At 43.2% G+C, this 25,007-nt stretch overlaps 1 protein-coding gene across 2 annotated transcripts in view; it reads right to left on the bottom strand.

Annotated features, from left to right (window-relative positions):
- FHDC1 (FH2 domain containing 1) overlaps positions 1 to 25,007 on the bottom strand; it is a 33,081-nt gene extending 8,074 nt beyond the window's left edge. The window contains exons 1-10 of one of the 2 annotated variants that reach the window (XM_015861329.2): positions 24,923 to 25,007; positions 21,784 to 22,327; positions 16,222 to 16,283; positions 15,512 to 15,614; positions 7,201 to 7,286; positions 7,018 to 7,118; positions 4,031 to 4,101; positions 3,819 to 3,926; positions 2,872 to 2,942; positions 515 to 632 (exon numbers count right to left, since the gene is read on the bottom strand). In XM_015861329.2, the coding sequence (XP_015716815.1) occupies positions 515 to 632; positions 2,872 to 2,942; positions 3,819 to 3,926; positions 4,031 to 4,101; positions 7,018 to 7,118; positions 7,201 to 7,286; positions 15,512 to 15,614; positions 16,222 to 16,283; positions 21,784 to 22,224 (1,161 nt within the window). In that variant the 5' untranslated portion in view covers positions 22,225 to 22,327; positions 24,923 to 25,007. Of the gene's footprint in view, positions 1 to 514; positions 633 to 2,871; positions 2,943 to 3,818; positions 3,927 to 4,030; positions 4,102 to 7,017; positions 7,119 to 7,200; positions 7,287 to 15,511; positions 15,615 to 16,221; positions 16,284 to 21,783; positions 22,328 to 24,689; positions 24,787 to 24,922 lie in introns of those variants that run through there. The other variant, XM_015861330.2, reaches the window with a different exon arrangement.

Raw genomic sequence — 25,007 nt, 5'->3', positions numbered from 1 at the left:
AAAAGGCAGAATCTACCAAGTAGTGATGGTATGGCTTAGAATAATATGCTCTGCACAATGGGTAAACTAGTACAGAAAGCAAGATTTTAGCATTCAAGCTTCTAAGAATCCCTCTTCAGTTAATTATTCTCAGCAAAAACTCACATGGTCCAGTATATCATCACAACTGCCCAAAATATAGTTATCTGCAAGTTAAGAAGAAAAGTAGAGACCAACCCAAATTGTCTTATATTTTAACTACTGATCTTTGTCAGGCATTTCACAGGCATTTAACACACTTGCCCAACAAGCCTTGGGCAATGTACACTCCATATCCCTCCCAGTAAAAACACAATCCTTCCAACGCTCTTACTTGACAAACACCATGTAGTTGGAACACCTTTGTACCACTGATATGGTAGACATATTAAAACAATGCTACTGTTTATTGACATGTCTACACAAACTACTTTGAGCTGAGGAATGCTCCTGTATTCAGGTGATGGTAACACATCAACACAGTTAACCTACAAACCTGCAGAAAGTTTTCCATCTGGTAAAAGAGTTTCGGGTCTCGTCGAACGCTGTCTTTAACAGATATTGTCTTGAAAGAGAGTGAGTGGAGCTCTGCTTCGACGTTATCAACTGATAACCTAAAAATGCATATACAGAGAATGCTTATTGAGGAGAAGGATTTGCCCCTAGGTTAGCCACAATATGCTTCAAAACTGATGTTCCACGTGAAGTGCAACCTGGCTATCAAACAAGACCTACCTGTTCAGAAAATCTTTCTAAAGTATAGATCGAAAGTTAGGAGAGAGATAAGCTCATTTTTTCTTATTTGCAACTTTAAAAGATTCCCATGGGGTGTGGTTTCACAATTAATTCCAGCCAGTCCTACCCAGCTGTACTGCCTGAAAGGGCAATACCACCCTGTCAAGTGTTTTTTCCCCCTCCCTGGACACTTATTTTCTAGATGGCAGTCATTTTCTGAGCACAGAAAATTAATCTGACAAAAGAATAAATACATTTCCTTCCAGATGGGTCATTTCCTTAGTCCATCTGACTACATGACCGTTCAAATGCCAATGCTAGCACAACAAGGAGTCACATTGCCAGCCAGGGCTGCCCATTTTGGCAACAGTATTTGGCATAATGAAATTGCACGTTACTTTCTTCTAAGTTGTCACAGCAATGCAGCTCATGGTCTCAACCCAGTAGTTGTAACATTTCATCTTTCTACCACATACCAGCAGTGGAGCTGCTCCTGTTTTTGGGCACAGGTAACTCAACAAATCTAAGACCACAGGACAGAGCTCTCATTTGATGTAATCTGAGCTGTATCCTGTGAGACTCATTTTCTGCATGATGAGAACTCCCACCCAAATCCTTCAGTCATTTTGAGAATCAACACTTCTAAACCTATGGCATTTCTTTCACAAGAGCACTGAGCTTTGTCTAGGAGCTGATACACTACTCTTCCCAAAAACTACTTTCAATCCACCAGCGGCCACACTTTAAAACACAGAAGCTGAAAAATTTGCAGCTGACCACCTGAAGCGCACACGGTTAGACCACGGTGACAGCATGCATAAATAAACTGAATGCTGGTGTTTTTTTCTGCTTACTTCAGGTAAGCTCCCTGTGCTGGGAAAATCTTGCATGTTTTTGCAAATGAGAAAAGGCGTAGACGATTCAGCTTTAGAAGGAGGATAAAGGACTACAAGGGAGGAAGGCAAGATAAAAAAACAAGTACATAATGGTGGTTGTTTTAACACGCTCTGATTGGAAGGATTTATGAGGAACTTATACACGACAGTTGTGTCTCTAATAATGAAATATCTTCCTCACACCCATTGGTAAGACATGCATTTTGTTTTGTTTAACTTTCGTATAGAGTGTGTTCCCTGAACAGATTTCATCATGAGTTACAACAGAACATTTTCAACATTAACAAATGTGATCAAAGAACAAAATGGCTAGAAAAGTACCACCAGTTTTCAGATTCTGCCTGCTCCCCTGCAGTTTGCCAGGGGGCTTGGATGCTGAGAGAAGCTACATTCCTCAGCAGGCCTTAGGGCAGACTGCCAAGAAGGTGTGTGGGTTGGATGGCAGAGAGCCACACAGGTGGTCCATCAAAAATTTTTCCGATTAACTCCATGGCCACTCCTTTCCTCAGAAGACTTCAGAGTTCTTTGCAGATATGACTTAATTTTGCATTAGATATAAGAGATTGGAGCAATTTTACAGCTCAGACAACAATGTAAACAGACTGCCCAAAGGTCAAGGAGTAAGGAAGTAGTGAACTGGGAATAGAACTCTAGGATCACCAGCTTCGAGTTTTGTGCTTTAGATCACAAAATCTCACAAAAGTGAGTACAGTTATCTAGGTATGAATTAGGTTAACATTATGCAGCTAGAGACAATGACATGAAAATACCGAGCCTCAAACCCTTCAGATTTTCCACCCAAGACCAAAATGAAGAAGCAAACCAAATATAAAAACATCTAAAAGAAGCCAAGGCCAGCACCTGTATCAGGAACCAGACTTGCAAGAATGCCGTAGTCTGCTCAGAGACAGATGAAAATTGGTTTAAGAACAAACAGCATCATTCCAATCTCTTAAAAGCAGCAAATATGCGCATATTATTTGACAGAGACAAAACTACAAAACACCTACGGAGATCATGTCAGAAAAAAACATTATACCTGAAGGCACATTGCAGGCATACTTCTGCTAGCAAATGGAAATAAAGCCCTCAAAGCTACAGTAAACATTTGTAAAGATCTCAGGTTTTGTGCCAAGACTTTTTTGAATAAACCTAATTGCTTCACAAACCAGAGTTCCAAGTCACAGTTTAACCATAAGTTTTCAGCTTTCTTTTGACCTACCTGGCGGCCTCATGAACATCCCTAATTTTCTCTGAGAAGTTGAGAAGAGCAGCATCTTTCTTTTGGGCTTCCTGAAACAAACAGAACAAAGCCAAAACACACACAAGCTATTAACATTCCATTGCCACAAAGAAACACCTCAAAGTCCAGCAGTTCCAAAGCCTCTGGGAGTGCACTTAAAGGTTTCTCTCCCATACTCTTTCTTCCAGTTCAATCCTAACACAATTCAGAAGAAAATACTTCTTCAAAGTAAAGGCAGGGATGAGAACTAGAAACAAACAATTCAATTTTGCAGTACACAGCAATAGCTGCTTCTGCCACTGAACACAAAAGACAGGTATGCTGATAGGGAATGCTAGAGAAAGGACAATTTACTGATGCCCACAGTTTAAGCAGATACAAACATCAGTTAATACTCCCTTGTTACCTGACTAGTAATCTCTTAAATCAGTTTGTATACAGTTAACCAAAGTCACATACGGAAACATTTAAATCTTAAAATCAGGAAGTTTGAAAACAAATTTAAAGAAGGCCACAGAAACTTAAAAGGCACTTGTTGGCCATCAAGAGCTGAAAAAAAAACAGCAAACAACAACAAGGAAACATGCTGCTGAAATGGTTCAGCAAGAAGAATATGAGTATTTGTCAAAAGAAGCCACTTCTACAGCAGAAAAATTCAGGACAGTAAGAGAACAACTACAGTGATGAAATTAGACACACGTAATATTCTATGTGAGATTAGGAAATCGAGTTTGCCATGTATTTCCAATGGACAGGATTGCCAGACATAGGGAAAATAGTGAATTTTGTGCCAGGAGTTGAAAAGCAAAGATCAGAATCAAAGTTTTAGGCCACTTTATGGAGACACATGGCTCCTTCTGTTCTTGATTATCTATGGCTCTAGATTTCTATCAGTTACTTATACCAACAAAATAGCTTTTATATACCAGCGCAACAAAATGCAGCAGACTCATCCCAGGTTTGTTGGCTTTTGTATCTGCCAGCTTTAGCAGTGATGACAGCTTAAATCCAACAGCATTGCCAGCATATCCTCCCTAAAAAGAAAAGAGCAAACAGTTGCATCGTGTGAAACAAATGGACTGCAATACTAACAAGGAAGTCTGGTCAATCAGACGACTCCATTCTGGATGTCACTTACCGCATTCATAATATTCCCAGCCTGAAGGACCAAGTGCAATATGGAATGCAGCTCCTCACAAGTCATTAACTCTGTAAGGAATAGAAAATTGCTGTCAAGCAACTGTTTGTTTAGAAATACACGCACAGTTGCCAAACTCCTCAAGCTTTCAAAGATGAGCATTTTTATTTTAACAGGACTCTGTAGTGAACTGAAAATTGGAAAAAAAAAAAAAAAAAAAAAAGGACTCTATAATTCAGAGTTACAACAACAGTTGGCAAACCTTGTGTACATGTTCAGACTTCAGCTTTGCAAGTGTAGTATTTCCAAGGCAACCCATGGCAGCTCACAAAACATTCGGGGTCTAATCCTGAAAAGTGCAAAGTATCTCATACAAGTATCCTTACCTCCTACTAAACTTAGTGCAAAGCAAACGCTCTGCACCTCACAGGATCTGTTTGCCATCTGTCAGGATTGGGTTAGGAGGTTATTATTCCTTTTAGGAGACTCATCCGTCAGGTCTCAAAAGACGTCAGGCAATGTTTAAGTTTTCAATGTGTACCCTGCTGCCATTATGAATCACCACTTTATTTCTATGTGATCACCAACTTGGAGTGACGTTTATTTCACTTTAGTGGCATCAGTGATGACTCAGCACAAAGTTATATTCAGTGTGAAGCAGAGTCAAATGGAATAAAAGTGGCACTTAAAGTTTCTCCATCAGAAGCCTGCTTTGCACACATGCCGTTTTTGCAAAATGCACAGTAGTGCACAATCTGAATTCATACACCTTCTCATCTCCCACACATAGGAACAAAAAACAACACACCTGTTGAGGGCAGCACCTTAGAAATAAGATACAGACATTCAAAACTGTTAAGAGTTAACAAATGAGCATTACACAAATGGCACAGTAAACTAAGTACCTGAAAATTTGTAAGTCACTATACGGCAAGAAAAATAATGTGAGCTGTTTTTAATGTAATAAATATATTTTACACCAATTAACATAATAGAACATAGAATCCTCTTGATCGCAGTTTATACATTTTAAAAAAATATTTTACCACAAAGTTCACATTCTACAACTCCTTTACCTCACATTTAACTGCTTAACATAGTACACTAATCTATCATTTTGGAGGCAGACAGCCCTTGTATCTTTGGATTTCAGAATTAGCAGGCTAAAAACTAATTACACAGTCTTTGATCTAACAACATATAGGTGAGAGAGCAAGGGAGAAGAAGGAGGAGAGAATACAAAAGGGAACGCCAAATTTCATAAGGCAAATATGAGAAAGCAATATCTAAAGACTCTGCATAGTGAGTGCCTGCTTAGTGTCATTACGGGATGCATCCATTTGCAGGCTAGATGAGAATCCACCAAGCTATTTAGACCATTCTAACCCCTAGTGATTATCAGCGTTAGAGTTTAAGTAAATGTTCTCTCGGCTTAATTACAAGGAAAGAAACCTGGTAGATAGGAATAGAAAAGTAGACAGAATTCCTAAACAACTTCAGGCTATCAACAAACCCTGAAGTGCAAAGACCAAATGGAGAAGCGCACATGAGTTCGAGTGGACTCAAAACAGGGAAGCTCAGTCTGATTTGCATGACTGGCCTGATGAAGGAGTTGGAGACCAAAGTGTCTCGTCTGGAGGGAATGAATTCATCAGTTCCCAAATGTCCTGGGTGAAGGACATGAAGGACAATAGGGTGCGGCTGCTTTAATACATAACATATTCCATCACATGTGTCTGTTGCTCAAAACAAAGTATAACAATTTCAACGAGCTCCCAATAAAAGGCCAAACTCAAACCTCAGCTTAAGGTAGGGGATGTTTTCCTGAGACAGGAAGGACCAGTCCAATCCTCACTGTTGGGAAGAACACAACAGGTTTTTTTCCCCTTTTCTGTCACTAGAAATGACTACCCTAAGCACCAGTGCTCATAGTTGAATACTTTTACTACTGTGCCTTTCTGCCCTACTAGGAGTAGTTCAGATAATGTCACTGAATATACCAGCAGAAAGCAGGGCTTTCACACTGAGGAAAAGGACAAATAGGTAACTCAAGGTGTCTGAAAAGGTTAGTATTACTAATAAATTAAACTAGGAAATGAGTAATTTTCATGCAAAGAAGAAGATACCAGATTAAGGGAAATGGGGACCAGACACAGGGAAATGGTTTTAAGTTAAAAGAGGGATGATTTAGGTTGGATGTTAGGGGGAAGTTCTTCACTAGGAGAGTGGTTAGGCCCTGGAACAGGCTGCCCAGGGAGGTTGTGGATGCCCCGTCCTTGGAGGTGTTCAAGACCAGGTTGGACGGGGCGCTGGGCAACCTGATCTAGTAAATGTGTATGTTTGGTGGCCCTGCCAGGCAGGGGGGTTGGAACTACATGATCCTTGAGGTCTCTTCCAACCCGGGTCATTCTGTGATTCTGTGATTACCTTAGGAATAACCAACTGGAACATTTTAAAGCTTGTGAAATGTAGAGAACATGAATTCAACAAAAACAGAAAGCAAGGGAACAGCAAAAAAATTAAGTTTCTGCAGTAAAGATTTTAGTCCATCAATACTGCACTCTCAAAAGGTAACTGCATTATAGAGAAATTTCAAAACTACATGGTGATTCTCTCTCTAGATCTCTGAACGTGAGAGAAGCGTAATGACTGGAGTCAACCACAGCGTCAGTGATGCACGAATGAGCAAACTGCAGCCAAAAGACAATGGCTTGTCCTACTTTAGCCACAGACACCTTGGGTTCTGTCAGTATGGGATACACTGTTAGTAGTCTTTGGTCATGAACTAGTAGATCCAAGGCCTGCAGATTTTTTATTTTGGAAGCAAAGATTCACCAGGCACACCCGGACAGCGTTTGTCAGAGGGGAGTTAGCTTCTTTTTAATAGCCAAGGTACCTGAAATTCAAGCTCTCATCTTCATAATACAGACTAATTAACATGCTAACAAAAACAAGAGTATTATACGTGTCCCAACATGCTTAATTACCTTTTGTTGCCTGTCTTATAATTTTCATGTCATCCTGTAGAGAAGCACAGGAGGGTGAGAACTCCCTCTCTAACACCATGGCTTCAATCCTAAGAGCATAGCTGGAGCAACAAACAAACAGGTTTAGAACTGACAGCCAAAAGAGAGTACATCATGAACAAAATAAATCTATTATCTCCTTACTTTGGCACCTGGATTAGCAAATACATGAAGGAATCGGCTTGAGACAGTTTTGATACATCTCCATCAAAGGCTTTTAATTTCTTTACCTAGAAAAGAGAAAAAAAAAACATTAGCAAAAAGTCTTACAGAAGATCAAGATTAACTTGATTCTGGAAGGAAACACCCAGAAAAACAGTAAATTTAGCAAGAGTTGAGAGAGTGAGCTCAATGACTTCACTGCCCAAAGTCCTGTAATTTGCACACATGGTAATCAGGAAAAAAAAAAAATAAAATCAGTAACATCACTCTTCTCCTAAAAACCTACTCACATAATCTGATGGAATAAATGTGGTGCCATCACTCTATAACTCATCCACATCCCCAGCTATTCCCTCATACTCACATTCACTCAGTGTAAAAAAGAATGACTGGCCTCCTCACTATGTTTAGGACACTCCGTTTGCCAGTGTCCTCAAGAGAGGTGGTTCTTTTCTTTCTCACTGGTCCATTTGCCATTCTCTAGCTGAGTTTTTGTTCTGGCAGAAAACAGCTGCTTAAGTGATGATCTGAAAAATGATTCTCAACTCTCCAACAACTATGATATACACTTGGGCATAACCTGAAATACTGGGTGTATTTGAAAGTAAACTGTGTTCAGCATTTTGAGCAAAGGACAGACAGCCTAACTCTTAGGCACAATGCAGCTTTCTCCCAGATACTTGATTCAACCGCCTCCAAAACTCCCCTTAAGGATAAAAATTTATGCTCTTGAGTTTTTTGGGTTTGGTGGTTTGTTTTTTTTTTCATTCCCATGAAATATTTTAACAACAAATGCAAGGCTGCATTTTGAAGTTCTTTGTGGTCAGTGCTTTGAGAACAACATTTACATGTTAAGGAAATATCAGTGCATTCATTTTGTCAATCTTCCCTCCCAGCTCCACCAAAATCCATATATTTGCATGATCTGCAAGCCACTGATCTGCCCACGTACTTAGTATTTGTTTATACAGAAGAAATGGAAAATATATGCACATATATTTAAGCATAACTGGGATTTCTTCCACATTTCCCAACACAGAAATCATATCCAACTGCAGAGTTCACTCACAGTTATGCTATTTCTTCATCTTACCAACTTCACATCCACTATCAGTTGTACATTTCCACTGAACAACAGACTAGCTTATCATCCTTCTCCTTTATGGTATTACACCCAATGCCCATCCAGATGGGCTTCAGTTTTAGGAAGCATATTCAGGTACTACGGGAAGAGAACACTACCTCAGGACATTAACAGTTTTCAAGCTGCTCACATTTAGCAAGACACACACAAGTTTTTTTAAATATCAGGCTCTGAATTAATCACTTATTTTTCTGTCTTTACAGTGTTATTTGTTTATTTATTTTTAATACCGATTTATAATGGAAGACAACACGCTATACTAAATCAGAAATGTAAGATGAGCTCTGGAATAGTGGAACAAAAGGATTTGTAAATCACTTTGTTCTGCTTTAATTACATTCTTTTTCCATACCATACAAATACTAGAATTTTAGAGAGCATATTAGCAAAGACAAGACAAAAATTAGAAATAATAAAACTGGAATAATAAAACTTCCTTAATATACCTTAAAACAAATGAAGAAAAAAAAAACCAAAACAAAACACAAAAACATTTGTAACACAAAAGGAAAACTCTAATCAAAAGAGCAATTTTTATTCAGGCTATCTAACTTGATTTCCTAACCTGCCATTTAACTCAAGATACTCGGACAAAAGCTCCTTCTAAAGATAAACTGCATGCCATTTATTTGAAGCCTGAGAAAAGTCCTAATTAACAGAGGCACTCAAGAACCCTGCCAACAAAAAACAGGAAAGACCAGACCTGACATCCTTGATATTTCTAAGGTGCTAAAACAAGAAAGAAACAAGACAAACACTTTTTCTCTCTATTACGAAGCAGGGGCGAAAATAATAGATATCCTGAGCTTTGTATGTGGCTCTTTTACCTTCCCAAAAATAACGGTCTACCTCCTCAACAACAAAACCTGAAAATGATCTAACTTTAATTGAGGTTGTTGCAAATACTAAAGTTTGCTTTAAAACGACGCAAGCATTTCGGTTTTAGGGGGAAAAGAGAAAAGAAGTGCAACATTGCCCGCAAATCACCAAGGTCAAGATCAGGTAACCACAGTCAGTTATAAGAAGATAAAATTGTAAGATTTAAATGCAGAAGTAGCAAATAAATAAATAAATAAATCCTGAAATAGTCACACAAATATTAACTCATGCTGCCTGTAATACATTTACATTTTGACAGTACTGACTTTTGACTATAAGTAGCTACCAATGTTATCTACGTGAAATGTTTCCTGAGATTTGAACAGTGAAGTGTTTAACGGACACTGGATGAAATTCACTTTCTACCAACCCATAGTAGGAAAACTGCCTGGAGAAACATGAAGGAGTCTAATCCCTGGAATCCACCCAGGGAAATTTTCTGATATAAGCAAAACAAGACATTTACCCAGCTGCCTTCTGATCTGCAATTAAAATAAAAATAATAGCAATAATAGGCAGCTGATTTAGGTGATTTATAAGGTCTTCATTGCATTTAAATTGTCTGGATGTGAGACTGAATCCTATGTTAACTCCACCCCACTTAGGGGGAATGGCTAAGGTCAGGTAGGCAAACTTTTTCAGAATCATTAAGGTTGGACAAGAGAAGTAAGATCAACCAGTCCATCCATCAACCCATCCCCACCATACCCACTGACCACATCCCTCAGTGCCACATTCACATGGTTTGAACACCTCTGGGGATGGTGACTCCCCCACCTGCACAGGCAGCCTGTGCCAGTGTCTCACTGCTCTGAAAATATTTTTGTTCTAATACCCAACCTGAACCTCACAGTACACAGCTTAAGGCCATTCCTTCTCATCCTAACATTTGTGTGCATTTCCTCCCCACTATAGATTTCACAATTGACAAAGATCAGTTCTTCCACTTCTTCCATCAGGAAGCAGAAAATAAACAGTTACTTGACTTAACTGACACTACCTATAAAACTAAACAAACAACTTCTTGAACCCCAAAGCTAAAAATGACTCAAACTCATTTTGGATAGCTGCCCTTCATCTTCCAAGGGAGGCTAAACAAAAGCACAAGGGACCTGCCTGTTCTCTCTGCAGACATGTTGTCTAAGTCTTCCTAAAGAGAACCAAGATTCACCAATGGCTCCTACGAGTGGATACCAACCACAACTAGGAAGTGCTAAGGAACTATGGGTATTGACAACAATGCTGTCATTAATCATGCTAAAAGATAAAACAGGCTTATAATTAGCCCAAGAACACAAAAGAGCTTAAAAAAAATGTGGTTTATTTTCAAATTGCAATGAATAACTCATACATTTCTAGCCTTGACCTCCTCTCACCAAGCATAACAAAATCTTTTCCACAACAGTAGCAACCACGTAATAAGATACAGCAGTGTAATGCATACATGCAGGACAGCCTAATTATATCGTATGCTCAGCTCTGTATTACTCAAATTGGGAACAGAGCTACTAATTTATTTTTTCATTATATTTGTATATGGAATAAGCATTTGCACTGTCCATGCATGCCCGTGCACATTAAGCCAGATTTTAGATACAGGAGGTTCTCACGTAAGTAATTTGCCTCATTCTAAAAACAGTTATGAAACACTGAAAGCTCGACCTTTTAATTGATTTGTAATTGGAGTAAATATGTCCATTGCAAATGTCTCATCGCTCCTCACAGATAGGAAAGCTACTGCACTCCTGTCTCAGATTCTCAGACATTTTTCAGCTACCAGCAGTACTCATTTACAAGCAGCAGGATTGAACTCTTTGGCACAAAACAGATACGTTGCACTCCTAACCAGAGACCCAGTATCTCTGAAGAAGAGTAGAAACTAGTGCACCCCTCATCCCCATATCTGCCCATAACTAAGTATCTCCTCATGTGCCAATCAAGTAAGAGAATGATTCCCCATATTAAAAATAAATAAAGGCAAGTGCAATGGTCCTGATGAGTAAACATGTTCCCTGATGTTGGTTTTGTGTGTGGTGCCTCTTGTTTTGTTTTGTATTTCTTCCATATGACTGCAAATAGTCATGGGCAAAAGGGAAAAATGCAAGTGAAAAACACCAAAACTCTAGAATGAATCGCAGAGAAATTAAAATACAAGGGCGCATGGGAAAGCAGCTAACATATTAGGTGGTGTGATACCATGAGGCTTATGCCCAGGTAGTGGCAGACCTCTATCAGCTAATGGTAAACACAAAAGGAGAAAATCCCATAGTTAACATAAAGGGTGAAAAAAGGAAGTAGGAATGAAAGCTCTGAAGGATGGCCAGCCATATACAGCACTGGCTAAAGAAAGAAGGAGGAGACAGTTACTATACAAACATGGCGTAAACAGCGTAGAGCTGATAGAAACCAGTCCAGTAGAGCAGGTGACAGGTGACTCGGGTTTTAAATGGAATATAAGAGCAAAGGACAGGCTTGAAACATTGTGGAGGAAGTGCTGATAACCTGGGTGTGCATTGTGGCTGAGCTGATTAGCAGTATAACACACTGGAGATTTAAAATACTAATTCTAGCTATACTAGCTTATTAAGTACTGGACTCCCTCTGCTTTTTCCAGTCTGGGCCTGCTGAACAGTGTAATGATGTGCACACAGAAGCAGCTAAAAGCTTCTCTGCTTTGGAAAGGATGCCAGTAAGTGACAGCTGTCATCTGTTCTAGCAGGAGGTAATTAAGAGACACATCTAGGAATCTATTCAGAAGTAACACATCAAAGAATGCTGTTGCTTCAGCCATGACATAGGCTCCTTGAAAAACAGCAGGAGCTGCAAAAGGGGTTAAGCAGAGGAGATTCCAAATAGGCATTTCCTCCTCTTACAAAACTGCTAATCACGGTAAGGCACAAACAGCAGGATTTCTAACAAGGCTTACACAACAACAGCGGGCATATCAAGAAATGTTTAGACATTTCCCTGCTTTTTTTTTTAATCTACTCTACTACAGCTGTTCTGGTGCCACTCACAGCCCTGAACAGAACATGGAACAGAGCCCTGCAGCAAGCTCCAGGTTTACCAGCTTCAAGAATTTGTCAAGTTTTTCAAATAAAACATTTGAAAATACTTCAGCGTTTTCAGTGTGACAGAAGGGCTTCACAGCACCACCAATATTTTAGTAATGGACAAAGACATCCAGCAAAGAGCCTCTATTTGCCACTTACACACAACCTCCCAACAGTTTTCAGAACTAAGAAAAGAACAGAAAATTCCTAGCACTGACATCTATTTCTACATGTAAAGAGTTGCCATAGTACAATACTGCAAGAAGAATTATCTTGAAGACAGCAGATGGTAAGGCTATTCGTTTGCCTGAGTATTTAGCTCCCATTTTCAAAAGGCCGTTTCATCTCAAAGACACTGGAATGTCTGTCTCAGGTGAGATAATATGAACTGAAATGGTATAAAATGGGTCGTATACGCCAAACAAGTGACTGGAGTAACACTGAGGTAACGTGACTTCACAGCATAACACCTCCAGATAAGATTAGATTAGAGTAGAAAGCCGTGTTTATCCACATTAGATAAATTGTAAAGGTTGGTCAAAGCGAAGGAAGGAGAGGTCCAGAGTTGCCCTGCCTCCATCTGTGACCAGGAATGGTGCTCCTCCCCCTCTGCTTTCACTTTGTCAGACCAAAGGTTTATAGTAACATATAAAAGAAAGAAGACAGTTCCAAACACACAGCTTTCAGGGTGGAGCATATGTGTGGCAGAGGGTACTTGGACCTCATTCCAACCTGCAACACAACCGTGCTGCTGGGAAACGTGAGTGTAAATAGCTGAGCTGCTGAAAGGAACAGTATGCAAAGGGAAACTGCAGGAGGACATCTGAGGGACATCAAGACAGGTTTAGAACTTGTAAATGAATAAAAGCTATCTGTCTGCCCAGACTCTGCTCATAGTAATCCTCAACTCCTTCAACAATAGAGCAGGTCTTTAAAAGAATGGGAAGTATTCACGGGTAATCCCAGAGACACCTGGCTGAGAACAGGTGCAACCCTCTGCAGGAGATGCCAGCAGCAGGTCAACAATGACAACGCTGTGCTAAAGCTACGTCATGTGGTATGACCGCTAGATTACAAAGAACTAGGGAACTATTAAACCAGATATAGAACACCGGAACAAACAGCACCCTTTCGTCTGATATCTCGAGTGATTTGGGATTATTTCCTTGTATGTATCATTCTGATGCCTTCCCCCAATAAACCATGAAATAGTATTTCAGGAGATAAGTATTCCAGGATTCAGATTAGGAAGAAGATAATAAAACAACCAAAGCTCTAAGGCACCTAAAGAGAAGGATACCTGATACCTGACTACACTAACACTCCAGAAGCCACAAGTAGTAAACAAGCTACTGGGACCACTTACTCTTCACGCAACTGCAGTTGCACTGAAACATCTTTCCATTCCAACAGCAGCAATAGTCCATCACATGACATCTCCCTGCCCTGCCCCAGCTCCAGCTGTGGTGCTTCACAAAGCAGTGAAAGCTCCCAGTGAAACAATTGCAGGGAAAATAACAATGGGGAAGGGGGGTCTTTCCTTTTCCTGACAGTGAGCAAAGAGACCTCTGAAGCATGGAACTAATTAAACACAGTACAAATATTTGCACACAGGGAACAAACTTTTTCTCAGCCCTCCAGAACAGCAATAAATCTAACACTTAATGCCCCCTGATTTCTCATACTCCCCTACACCACAAAATCTATTCGTTTATCAAGCGTTTCCATAAAAGCACTTCTTAAGTGCTCTGGACCCACTATCTTGATGGGTAGGCTCGTTGTCGAATCACCTGATAGGAAATACAACATTTATGTCACATTGGAGCACGCTCTTCAAAACATTTTCTACTTGTGTTAAAATAATAACCAACTCTAAACCAGCAAGAGGAAAAGAAGAATAAAATACACCTTCCTTCCAGTCTGTTTTGCTCAAAACACAGTTAACTAGGAGACACTTTTTCTTAAGCTCCACCGTTTTCCTCTGCCTGCCTCTTTAAGAGGAAGAAGATAAACTGTTTAAATATAGGAATACGCACTGAAATTCAAACAAAGATGAAAGGGTGAAAACTTTGAACTCCCAAAATCACTTTCACACTTTTTTTTTTTCCCCAGATTACATTCATACTTAACAAAACAAAAAACATTAAGAGAACAACATAACACTTTTTTCTTTCTTATGAGATTCCTTGCAAAAACAGCTCAATTTAGGGCAATACACTAGACAGGTTGTGTGTCAGACTGGAGCTGAAATTTGCTGCTGCACAGAGGAAACTCAGCTTGGACTGTATGACCTTGAAGTGGTAAAGTGTGTGTGCACTGAGGTTGATCTACGTGTGGATGTTAACTAGCAATTTCCCGGGTTTCAGTCACTGCTTTGATGTGAAGCATTCAAGCAATTCTAATGTTAATTTTTTCAAATCTGTGGTATATATTTCTCTCAAGTACGTACTAATGGGTCAGTGTAAATACAAGAGCAGACAAGGAAACGTGCATCATTAAGCAGGGCTTCACCTCCTTAGTCATCTGAATGGGCTTGAAGGGTGGGACTGGGAGGGGAGAAATCAGCACTTGTATCTGTGCGGTATCATGGCCTAGGGACAGAGCAGAAGGTGCTGCTGGTGATTCTGTGTCTGCTACCAGGTCTCCCTTGGAGCACTAAGCAATGTTAGCAAGTTCTATGGGTGCTGCACAGAAGAGAAGCCTTTCTGCACTTGTTGGAACCCGATGATCCAAACCAAAGAGCCAACAGATCACAGATGCACCAAACAAGCAGCAAACAAGCAGAGGGCTGACAATTCTCAGCTTGTAGGCACTGCAACAGGGAACCATAAGGCAGATGCCAAAGAAGTGAAGTTTAATTTGTTTGCATTAAGATATACTTTGATTCTGAGCCTTCTACTCTGCATCCAGGAGTGTTCCAATTCTTGGGAAATTACTTAAGGAACACAAGCTCACAGGGGACATCGGAGAACAAAAATACCTCAGCAGTACTTGCTTTAAGCAGCACCTCAAACGTAGGAGAAGTTACTAGATGTGGAGGGAACAACTATGCTATAACTTCAATACCAAGTGTAAAATGAAGATTAACCCTTGGTGCTTGATGGTTTCCTACACCTGAACTCAAGATGACTTTACATTAAAATAAAATACGTCATGTTGGAATGCAAGGCATAGAACTCTGCAAAGAAAATAAGCTTCATGTAAAACTATTATTTACCTCCTCTGCTTCTGGTAATAATTTAAGGAATTCATTCAGCAATTCAGAAGCATAGGGCTCACTTCTTCCATGATAAATATCTTCAATGATGGATTCAGCAGACCTTGAAAAAACAATCAAGCATTCACATTTCTAACACTTGTAGGGCAAATAGTCACATAAACTGAAAAAAAACAATCCATGCCTGTGCTACTCAAAGGGATTATAATGAGGTTATCAGTAATGGTGTTCACAGTAGTATTATTCTAACACTGCTTTCAGCGATGCCTTTACTAAAGAGTAACAACAGTGAATAAAGATAGCATTGAAACAGCTTACACTTAAAAAAAAATCTTCACCTCTCTTTTAACTCTGTCCCAGTCAAAACCAGGACAGACCCCTTTTTATTAACTCTGTAGTGAAATAAAGACAATGAAAAGAAGCTTTCATGCAGCATTACTGGAGATATACGTGGGTTTCATTTAACTGCACCTGAAAACTCGCTTCAACTGGTTAACAACAGCAAAATCTGAGTGTCTGGGGCTAAATCATAAATGCATGCAAAGCTAAACATATTAGCACACAAATTACAAGATGTAGTTACTTATGACAACTCTTACAGAACTGCAAACTCTGTAAGAACAGAGCACAATATACTGTATAATTGATGACAACTACACAGAATTCCACATAAGTTTGCACTAGCAGCAAGGAAAAAAAACAGATCTTACTTTTTGAATTGTTTGAGAAATATCCCAATGTTCATACTTCGTTTTGCATCCAAAATGGAAACCTGAGAGAGAAAAAGAGATTAATCAACCAAAACCTAAGAGAAGATCATACGATGCAGGTGTCATTCCTTAAAATGCAACAGATAATTGCACATGGTTATCATCAAATCATAAGCAAAATGACAGCAGAGTAATTTCTAAGCAACAAAAGCCACATACTACAGAACCAGTTTTTTTTCACTTGGGAAATACACTGCCCACCCACAGTACCTTTTCTCAAGCAAAATGTAAAAACACAGCAACATTTACAGGAGGAAGAAACCAAATTCTATTTCATTACAAAGCAAAACCCATTCCTGCTTATTTCATAATGTCGCATCTAAGAAACAGTGCTTATCAGGTAATAGCTTGTACTGAATTTGAAGGCCCTGCAGCCAGCTAGCATCACACTCCCAAATCCTTGTGCTTCAGAGATTATGCAACAAATATGAGGATGGACTTTCTCTACTCCCCCTGATTTCACTCACACGAACAGTCACGTAGAGCAAAGAAATCATTCAATCCTGAATCAAAACCTCAGACAGGTGACATTTGAATCTGTTTGCTTTATCCAAAATGAAACAAAAATCCCACATTAAAATAACAGCCTCCCTCCACACTAGAGATTCACCAGAGAAAAAGACTTTTTCTTACTCCAACAGCATACATGTAAAAACCTGAGACGTAAGCCACTTCTAAAGAATCATGTCCTTAAGGTTAACACGGCCACAGCTATTTTGTGGCAACAGCTACAAAAGTCCTGAGGTTTAGGAGGATGAGAGCATTGTTTTGTGTTGACAGTACCACCCAACTGCTACAATAAATCAACTCGGTACACAAAGATGTTCCAGACTGTTGGTGGGCTCACAGGATGTTTGAGGTTTTGACAAGCAGAAAGGTGCTTTGACCTCTGTGACAGGGTAAGGCTTAGAAATAAGTCTGTAAATTAAAAGCTGGCAATGTCAAGGAACTGAACTGGCCCTGCAGTCAGACGGTGTCAGTGAAAATGTTGGTATTGTTTGTGCGCTATCCCTGAACTTACTATGGAGTACATCTAAGAAGCAGCCTCCTTGGCTGCTGCAAGTAAGTGAACCTAATTCAAAAGTTTTCCAAAATGTTGGAATTTCCTCTCTCTTGAAACTGGAAAACACAGGAAACACAAGAGTATTTCATTAGATGGTTTCTACTTGAACAGTTTCAATTAGCTAACTGCCAGCCTGAAACCCTTCAATTTTAGCATTTGCAAAGATAAGAGGACAGACTGTGGTTTACTCTCTTCTTATCTTGGGAGCTGAGAGGCCCCCAGATCATTAAGGAAAGCCCCTTACATAGGGCAGGTTCGGCTATCTCTTCCCTCGCAGTATTCTAATCTTTTTTCAAATGCAGGGACCTCTCAGTGACCTCTGCAGCCCCAGCCTCTAATTGCTCTGCTCGCTGCAAATGCTCTGATTTCCCGGTACTAGTTTAAGCCTGCAAGTTCTGCCACCGTCATTGTAGCTCTGGGCTTTGTTTTTGCTTTTTAAGCATATTCAGAATTAATCTTCTGTACATGTTTGCAGTCACTAACCATTTCCTGGGAAAACTCCTGCTTTTTTTACACTGCTCAGGTGTATGGGACAACCTCAAATCAAACTAGAGAATTTTTTCATGTCTTCCCTTGAAGATAAAGAACAGATGATAACGTATACAGCTGCATTTGCCTTACCAGCACAACATGTCAGAACTGTCTTTACCGTAAGCACAAGGACCTGTCAGCCTTTTTGCTCTAGGTATGTACTCTGGCTTCTCATACTTTCTAGTTCAAGCACACAATCAATAAATGTACAGCTCATTTTTTAGTAATTCCTTACTTGGTGTCCACTTTAAGATTACCAAAAGCGTTTGAAAAAGCTGACATTACTTCACTGTCTTCCAGAAGTTTCCAGATTGGAACGTGAGGACGATGTGAGGGAGAACTCAGCAGGTACACCGTAAATACATGCTCCTATCTGTGCACAAAAACACAGCACTCTCCACCTCACGTTCAGTAGGACTATGCTGACCATCAGATTTAGATGCTTCCCCACCAAACTTCCAGCTCAGTTTGTCCTTGCAGACAGCTGCCTGCATGCTGCTTCCTCTCAGGTGCTTTTTACCCTTCAAACATGACCTCAGCTTCTGAAAAAGTCTACTCCTATCTCCTGTTCAGTTGCGGTGCCAGCACCCAGGCTCTGCAGTTCACTGCACCCTCCTGCAAGCCATCAAATCACACTAAAATAGCAGAAAACAAACAAAAATCCCCAACAGCACGGTACCAGGTAGGGCAAGCTTACACCTGCTCACAGGGGGCCCAAAGGCAGCACACAGATGAGAAGACCGGAGCTGAGGGCTGACACAAGGCAGTGCAGCTTGCTAGAGACCACCAGCCCTCTTGCCCCCCACTGCCAGGCCAGCAACAGCACGGGACAGCACGTGCTGCACCACTCCCAACCGTGGGGAAAGTAATTTGCAGTTGATGTGTAAACCTAATTCTACATCCCCTGTTTTTCAGACTCAAATTACGTGAAACCATAGGGCAAATTAAGCTCTTAGTTAGGGAAACATGTTAATTAATCTCCTAAGGGTTTGGGGAAGGCTTGTTTATGGAAAGGAAAGCATGTGTTGTAGGAGTTAGTCTCAAATCTCAAAGAGTCTTCTGTTATAATGATGATGTTTAGTACTGAGCCTCCAGAACTGGGATTCCAAAACCTGACCTAGGTACCTCATCTGCCTGTGTAAAGTGCTGGGATGAGGAACTAAAAGGGCATGCAGTTCTGTAAGGTCCTACAAGAGGGGGCTTCTTCCAAAACCACCTACAGTTGTGTGACTTCTCTGCAGGAGGCACAAAACTCGTATCCTCTCTGACTCCAGGGGAACCCTCAGCACTGGCTGCAGGGTCCATCTTCACCGCTCCCACTGAAGGGACACTGCTGTACAGAGAGCAAGGAGCCAGGGGAGCAAAGGCTCTGCCCATGCACAGGTGCATCACACTGGACAGACGCTGTTTTCTTCAGGTTTGGAACCAAGAACTTTTCAATTTAGGCGTGTGAAAATTTGCTGTTGACATACTATGGCAACTAGACTAATCGCAGAATGGCTTGGGTTGGAAGGAACCTCAAAGCCCACCCAGCCCCAACCCCTGCCATGGGCAGGGCTGCCCTCCACCAGCTCAGGCCCCACCCAACCTGGCCTTGAGCATCTCCAACAACAGGACACTACAGCTTCTCTGGGCAGTTGTGCCAGCACCTCACCATCCTCTGAAGAACTTTCTTCTAACATTTCATCTAAGCTTCTACTCTCTTAAAGATATCCCTTTTTGATCTCCGAAGAACATTTTTTGCTGCTAGACCATAAAGCACTCTTTAAAATCAACTGTGTTTTACACAGAACAATGAGAGGTGCTGAGACATAAAACACCTTTCCTACCTTCCCTTGTCAGGCCAGTGACATGACCCAGAGCAGAACCACCGCCTTCTATTTTAATGCTGTGCCCACAAGATCACACTGATGCCACATGCACCTCAGCTCCCTCCCAGCGAGCCCTGGGTCACCACCGTAGCACTACCAGATGACAGAAATCACAAGCAGTGTCACTGCTCCAGTCTCCATAATGGTGCTGAATGATAGCTGCAGTAACATGAAGCACACAAGCTGTTGCATAGCTCTGCTTCCACACTTGCAGTGACACATGGCTCTTCAGGATTATCTCCTTCCCTCCTTACTAAGCTGCTAGCACTGCAAAGCCCATTAACACTCGAGGCATTGCTCATCGCTGTCACACACGCTGTTGTGGCATGCTTGACAAGGGAGCTGAGCACTTTGTCACTTCAGCAGCGCAATCAGCGCCGAGAGGCAAATCCGCTGCTTCACTGCCTGCCATCTGCCAGCAGCAACCCTGCGACAGGCAAGGCGGGCATCAAGCCACATGCATGCCTGGGTCCACTGCATCAGCTCTGGAGGCGTGCAGAACATCACTGACTTGTAACAAGGTGGGGGTCTGGAAAAGCACCTTGGAAAGCACATCCACAGAAGGCACATTGTTCTGGAGTTCTGGAGCACGCTGGGGTTTTCTCTGCCCCTACTACTGTACACCAGAGGCCATGTTCAGTTAATGACATTTATTATCATTTCTAATACAGATCTTCAGCACATGTCAACCCTCAGTGGGGGCAGATGCTCCACAGCAAGCACACATGGATGGATGTACATCCACAATGCAGTGCAGGAAGTGCACTCACCACACATATCTGAATCCAAGATGCACACATCTCGAGCACAGCACGCGGCCTAATGACTACCTCTGGTGACAGCCACAATTACCTCTTCCTGATGTCAGGGTTGCAGAGGCTACAGTACACATGCCTGCTTAAGTTTCCTATTATCATCTGTGTTCAACAGGAACACCATCAGCACACCAGGTCCTCACCTAACCCTTACTTATTATTTTGTCATCTTCCAAACTCTACAAGATAGCATCCGCTTCCAGGCCCTGTTTTTTTCACTAAAAACAGTCACATCCATTAGCCCTGTGCCCTCTGCTCTCTGTTTACAAGCAAACACACATAGAGAAACACATCTGTGATTAAATCTACATTTCTATCCCCCAATTACTTTGCAGAAAGATCACTTGAGACAATCCGGCTCAGCCTTCACAAAGAGGCTGCCCCTAAATCGGGATTTGGGAGTTAAGAAGTCACTTTTCAGCACACTGCGGAGTATCTGAACAGCGGGCATTGGGAACACAGCCCTCCTTAGCAGACCAGAAAGCAGTGACAATTTTCTGGTCATGCTGCAAAGTCAAGAAGGTTACTTCTGAGACCTAAAAAAACACAGTAGATGCAATAATACAGTCACAATTAGGCATTCGCTAGTAAGAAGGCTACATTTATGAAAGTTGAAACTTTCCAATTATCCCAATTAGATAGCAAATTCCCTTAACCACTGCATTATGTTTTATTTCCTCATTGTGATTCCGGTACTTCCCCTCTTGACATATACAGCACACATAACATTAACCCTCGCCATCGGACTCTCCTCCCTCCTGTCTCATACTTTTGCATTTGACTGTGCAACAGCCATTGTGGAAGTGCCCTCAGTGGCACTGAAGGACATGGTTTGTGGGCATGATGGTGATGGGTGGAAGGCTGGACTAAATGATCTAAGAGGTCTCCTCCAGCCTCAGTGATTCTATGAAGAGCCAAAGAGAAACACACACCACAGCAAAAGCTCAACAGCTCACCTAAAAAAAGTAAATATAAGCACCTTCAGCACCTTAAACAGGAGACCTGACAGTAGCACTTACCCAGTTACAATTAAAAAAATGCAGTTAGCATTCTGAAAAACACATCTGTGCCACCAAGAACAGAGCTGATCCTCCCTGTTGTTCCCCTTCCCTTCAAACCACAGCATATTTGCAGTTAGAACTACACAGAAAGGCCAGACGGAATTCACACCAGATATAGTGTTAAGTACATCGCTGTGTGAAAGAGGTTCTTTGGTTCTTACCTCCTCTTTAGTCTCTTTAAAAGAAGCTTTTAATGACCGGCTCCTTGGGTCCGGTGGCTTGGTTTCCTCCTGCTGCCCAAAGAGCTCCTCGATCGTCTTGGTGTCGATCTGGTACTGTGGCCTCGCAGCAATCGTCCAGATATTGGTTTTGCCCCGGACTTGTTCCTCAGGAATGGTTTTCCAGAAGAAACTCCGCATCCGTTTCTTCCTGCTGTGGCCATCGTGCCCGTTGGTCAGCTGCGGGTGCAGCGGCAGGCTGGGTCCCGGCAGTGGGGGTGGAGGCGGGGGCAGCGGTGGAGCAGGGGGTGCCCCTGCTGGGGGGCATGGCGGCGGGGGTGGCGGGGAGGAGGCTGGCGGGTCCTCGCTCATCAATCCTGCCGCCACCGAGAGAGCTCCATTCTCCTTGTCATTGGCCAGGGAGAGACAATTCATAACATGCATGTTAGGCCTCTCCGGGAGGAGAGAGCGCTACTTCCGTGGGGCTGCTTGGAGCATGGGTCACACTGCTTCATGCGCTACGCTGCCAGCGGAGCATCTTCACAACCTGCAGCGACAAACAGGGAGCAGGGTCAGTGACTGCATATGGCCCCCTGCACTAAAAGCACCCTGCAATCTGGGCAGGACAGCCACCAGCTTGACGAAGCCACCCCTCATCACTGACTTCAGCACCCAGGTTTACCAGAGCGAGTGCAGTAAGCAGAGAGAACTGCCCAGCACCAGACAGAACTTTCCACAGCTGTAAGGATTTTACATCTCTAGGTTCCCACTTGAAGCAGCTGAACAGGAATGACAACCACTCTGAGCGGTTTTCTCACACTGCCACCCACCAAACAAAGATACTGCCCATGGCACCGAACTCTCAAGTAAGAATTCAACTTCTGTAAAAGACGCAATGTAGACAAGCTGCACCTGTCAGCTTCTCTTCCCTTATGCCTTTCAGAGAAAAATGACGATATTTCATACGCTGACTAACAAAGAATGTTTTATGAAAGCATTCAAGTTACCCCAAAAACATTTGGGGATTTACTAAAAACAAAGCAAAGCAAAGCAAGATGATGTCTCACAATGGAAACCGAGATAGACGCGAACAAGGCAAGTCGCCGGCTGAGCACAAAGCAGTGGCAGGAATACTTGCCAGAAAGAGGTGAGTGCTGCCCTGGCAGCAGCACAGAGGTCTGGCAGCGGTTTGGCTTCGTGTCTACTCAGTGGTGCTCACGAGCAGCTAATGGCAGTCCCGATCAATTTGACATCCGATAAAGGTGACGAAAAACCTTTGCTATTTCTGCCAGAGATCCATCATTAGGGCGCTCAGGAACAAACAGAGCCAGGTACAGAAACAGCCCTCGGGGCAAATTCTCTCTTGATCTGCAAGGCCTCAGCAACTCACAGCTTCTCTGAAGCCAATGGAAACCGACACAAAACCATCCGCTTCACCTTTTTTCCTCAAAAACCCAAACTCCTCTTTCTCGCCTCAGATTTTCTCCTCTTTTTTTCACCTCACGTGGAAGCTGCGTGACTCTTAAGCCATAGGAATGATGGAAAGCATTTTAATGGCAGGGTAAAAAGGGGAAGAGCCACAAAGAAAGCAGAGTAGGATAGAGGGTTTCAAATTCAAATTAGCATTAATATCCAGCTGCTATTACAGAGCTCCCTGCTCATTCCTCTCCTCCCAACTTCATCATCACAGAGGCACAGAGGCATGAAAACGCAGGTGCAAAGTGCCGGAGAGAAATTAAGCACTGGGAGCAATTAACCGTTGCATTAACTTAAAGAAATACTCAACTTGGAAAAAACTTCATTCACCTCGGGACTCAACACGTATCCACTGTGTTCCGCTGCCATAAAGCCGCATTCAACAGTTATTAATTTCTAACTCCAGTTCCCACGTATTTAAAAGGAAAAAAAAAAGAGTCAGACAGCCATGCAGACCTGCCATGCCCCCGGGCAACGTGTGGGAGCCCGATTTGGAAATTTCCAACAAATCTTGAGGAGAAAGGGCTGCAACCCCGAGGAAGTCAGGCCGGCGGGGTGAATCACCAGCCCCAGCGCCCGTGCAGAGGCAGCCCCGTGGGAAGGGACCGATCTCAGCCCGAGCTCCGCGGAGTTAACGAAGGACACTCCTAGCGCAAGGAGCGGAGTGCGGCAGGCAGGAAAACATCCCGACCTAGATGTGAAGGCTGATAGAGCAGGAAAGCTGTCTTCGAGCCACCGAGACTCGCTCCGCTTTAGCTGAGGCAGCTGCCAGCCGGGAGCAGGGAAGGGGACGCAGCAGAGGGCAGGCAGCTCCGGAGGCACGGCACAGAGCGCAGCACCCGCCGGGGCTGCAGGCAGAGCTGCGGGCGGCAGGACGGCGGGCTGCAGGGGGCAGCCACGGCGGGCACGGAGCACTACTAAGCTGCCTCCGAGGGTCCTCTCCGCGCCCTTCAGATGGAAGGGAAGAAAGGCACCGGAGACCAACCGTTTGACATGTCTCAATTACGTTTCCCTAGCCCGGGTTTGCCATCCAAAGCAACCCGAGGGGGCACAGCACGCCCCAGCTGTGGTGCCCGTATTTGGCATAAAAGCAGCGTTACGCTTCGCTGTTTTAGGGCAACCTCATCTCACTCGAAAACGCATTTCAGAGACTCGCTCTCCGGATCAGGAGAACGAAGCAATTGGTTTCTTAGGACGAAGGCAGCGGCGCGCAGGTGGGGCCGAGGGGCGCCCGGCACCACAGGACACCGCACAGCCCGAGCGGGGCCGGTTAGGGCCCCCCACCTCAGGGCTTTAGTCAGGGGGCGCGGCTGCAGCTCCTCTCCATTGGTATTAAAAAGGATTAATTCCCGCTCCCGGCCGCTTCGCTCACCCTATTCCCAGGAAGTGGCCGACACCGCGCATGGAACCCTGCATCCCGAGGACGCCCTTACCCGGTGCCGAGGTTCCGGACGTGTGACGGCTGCGGCTCCCCGAGGCGCCCCGCTCCCGCCGCTCCCTCGCGCCCTGCCCCAACGGCCGGGCCCGGCGCCGCCCTCACCCCCGCGGCCGCGCAGCGCCGCCCGCCGGCCGCCGGCACCCCGCCCCGCTCGGCAGCCGCCCCCGCGCCGCAGCCCCGGAGCCCCGACAAGGGGAGACGTTGCGCAGCCCCCCCCACTCCGCTCACCTGTGCCGTGCGGCAGCGCGCAGCCGGGCCCGCCGCCGTCTCCTCGCATCGCGCCGCCGGAGCGCAGCCCAGGGCAGCGGGCGGG

The sequence above is a fragment of the Coturnix japonica genome, chromosome 4 (assembly GCF_001577835.2).
Source record: "Coturnix japonica isolate 7356 chromosome 4, Coturnix japonica 2.1, whole genome shotgun sequence".
Taxonomy (NCBI): domain Eukaryota; kingdom Metazoa; phylum Chordata; class Aves; order Galliformes; family Phasianidae; genus Coturnix; species Coturnix japonica.
Note: the sequence above shows the minus strand (reverse complement) of the source record. Positions and strands in the feature narration are given on the sequence as shown.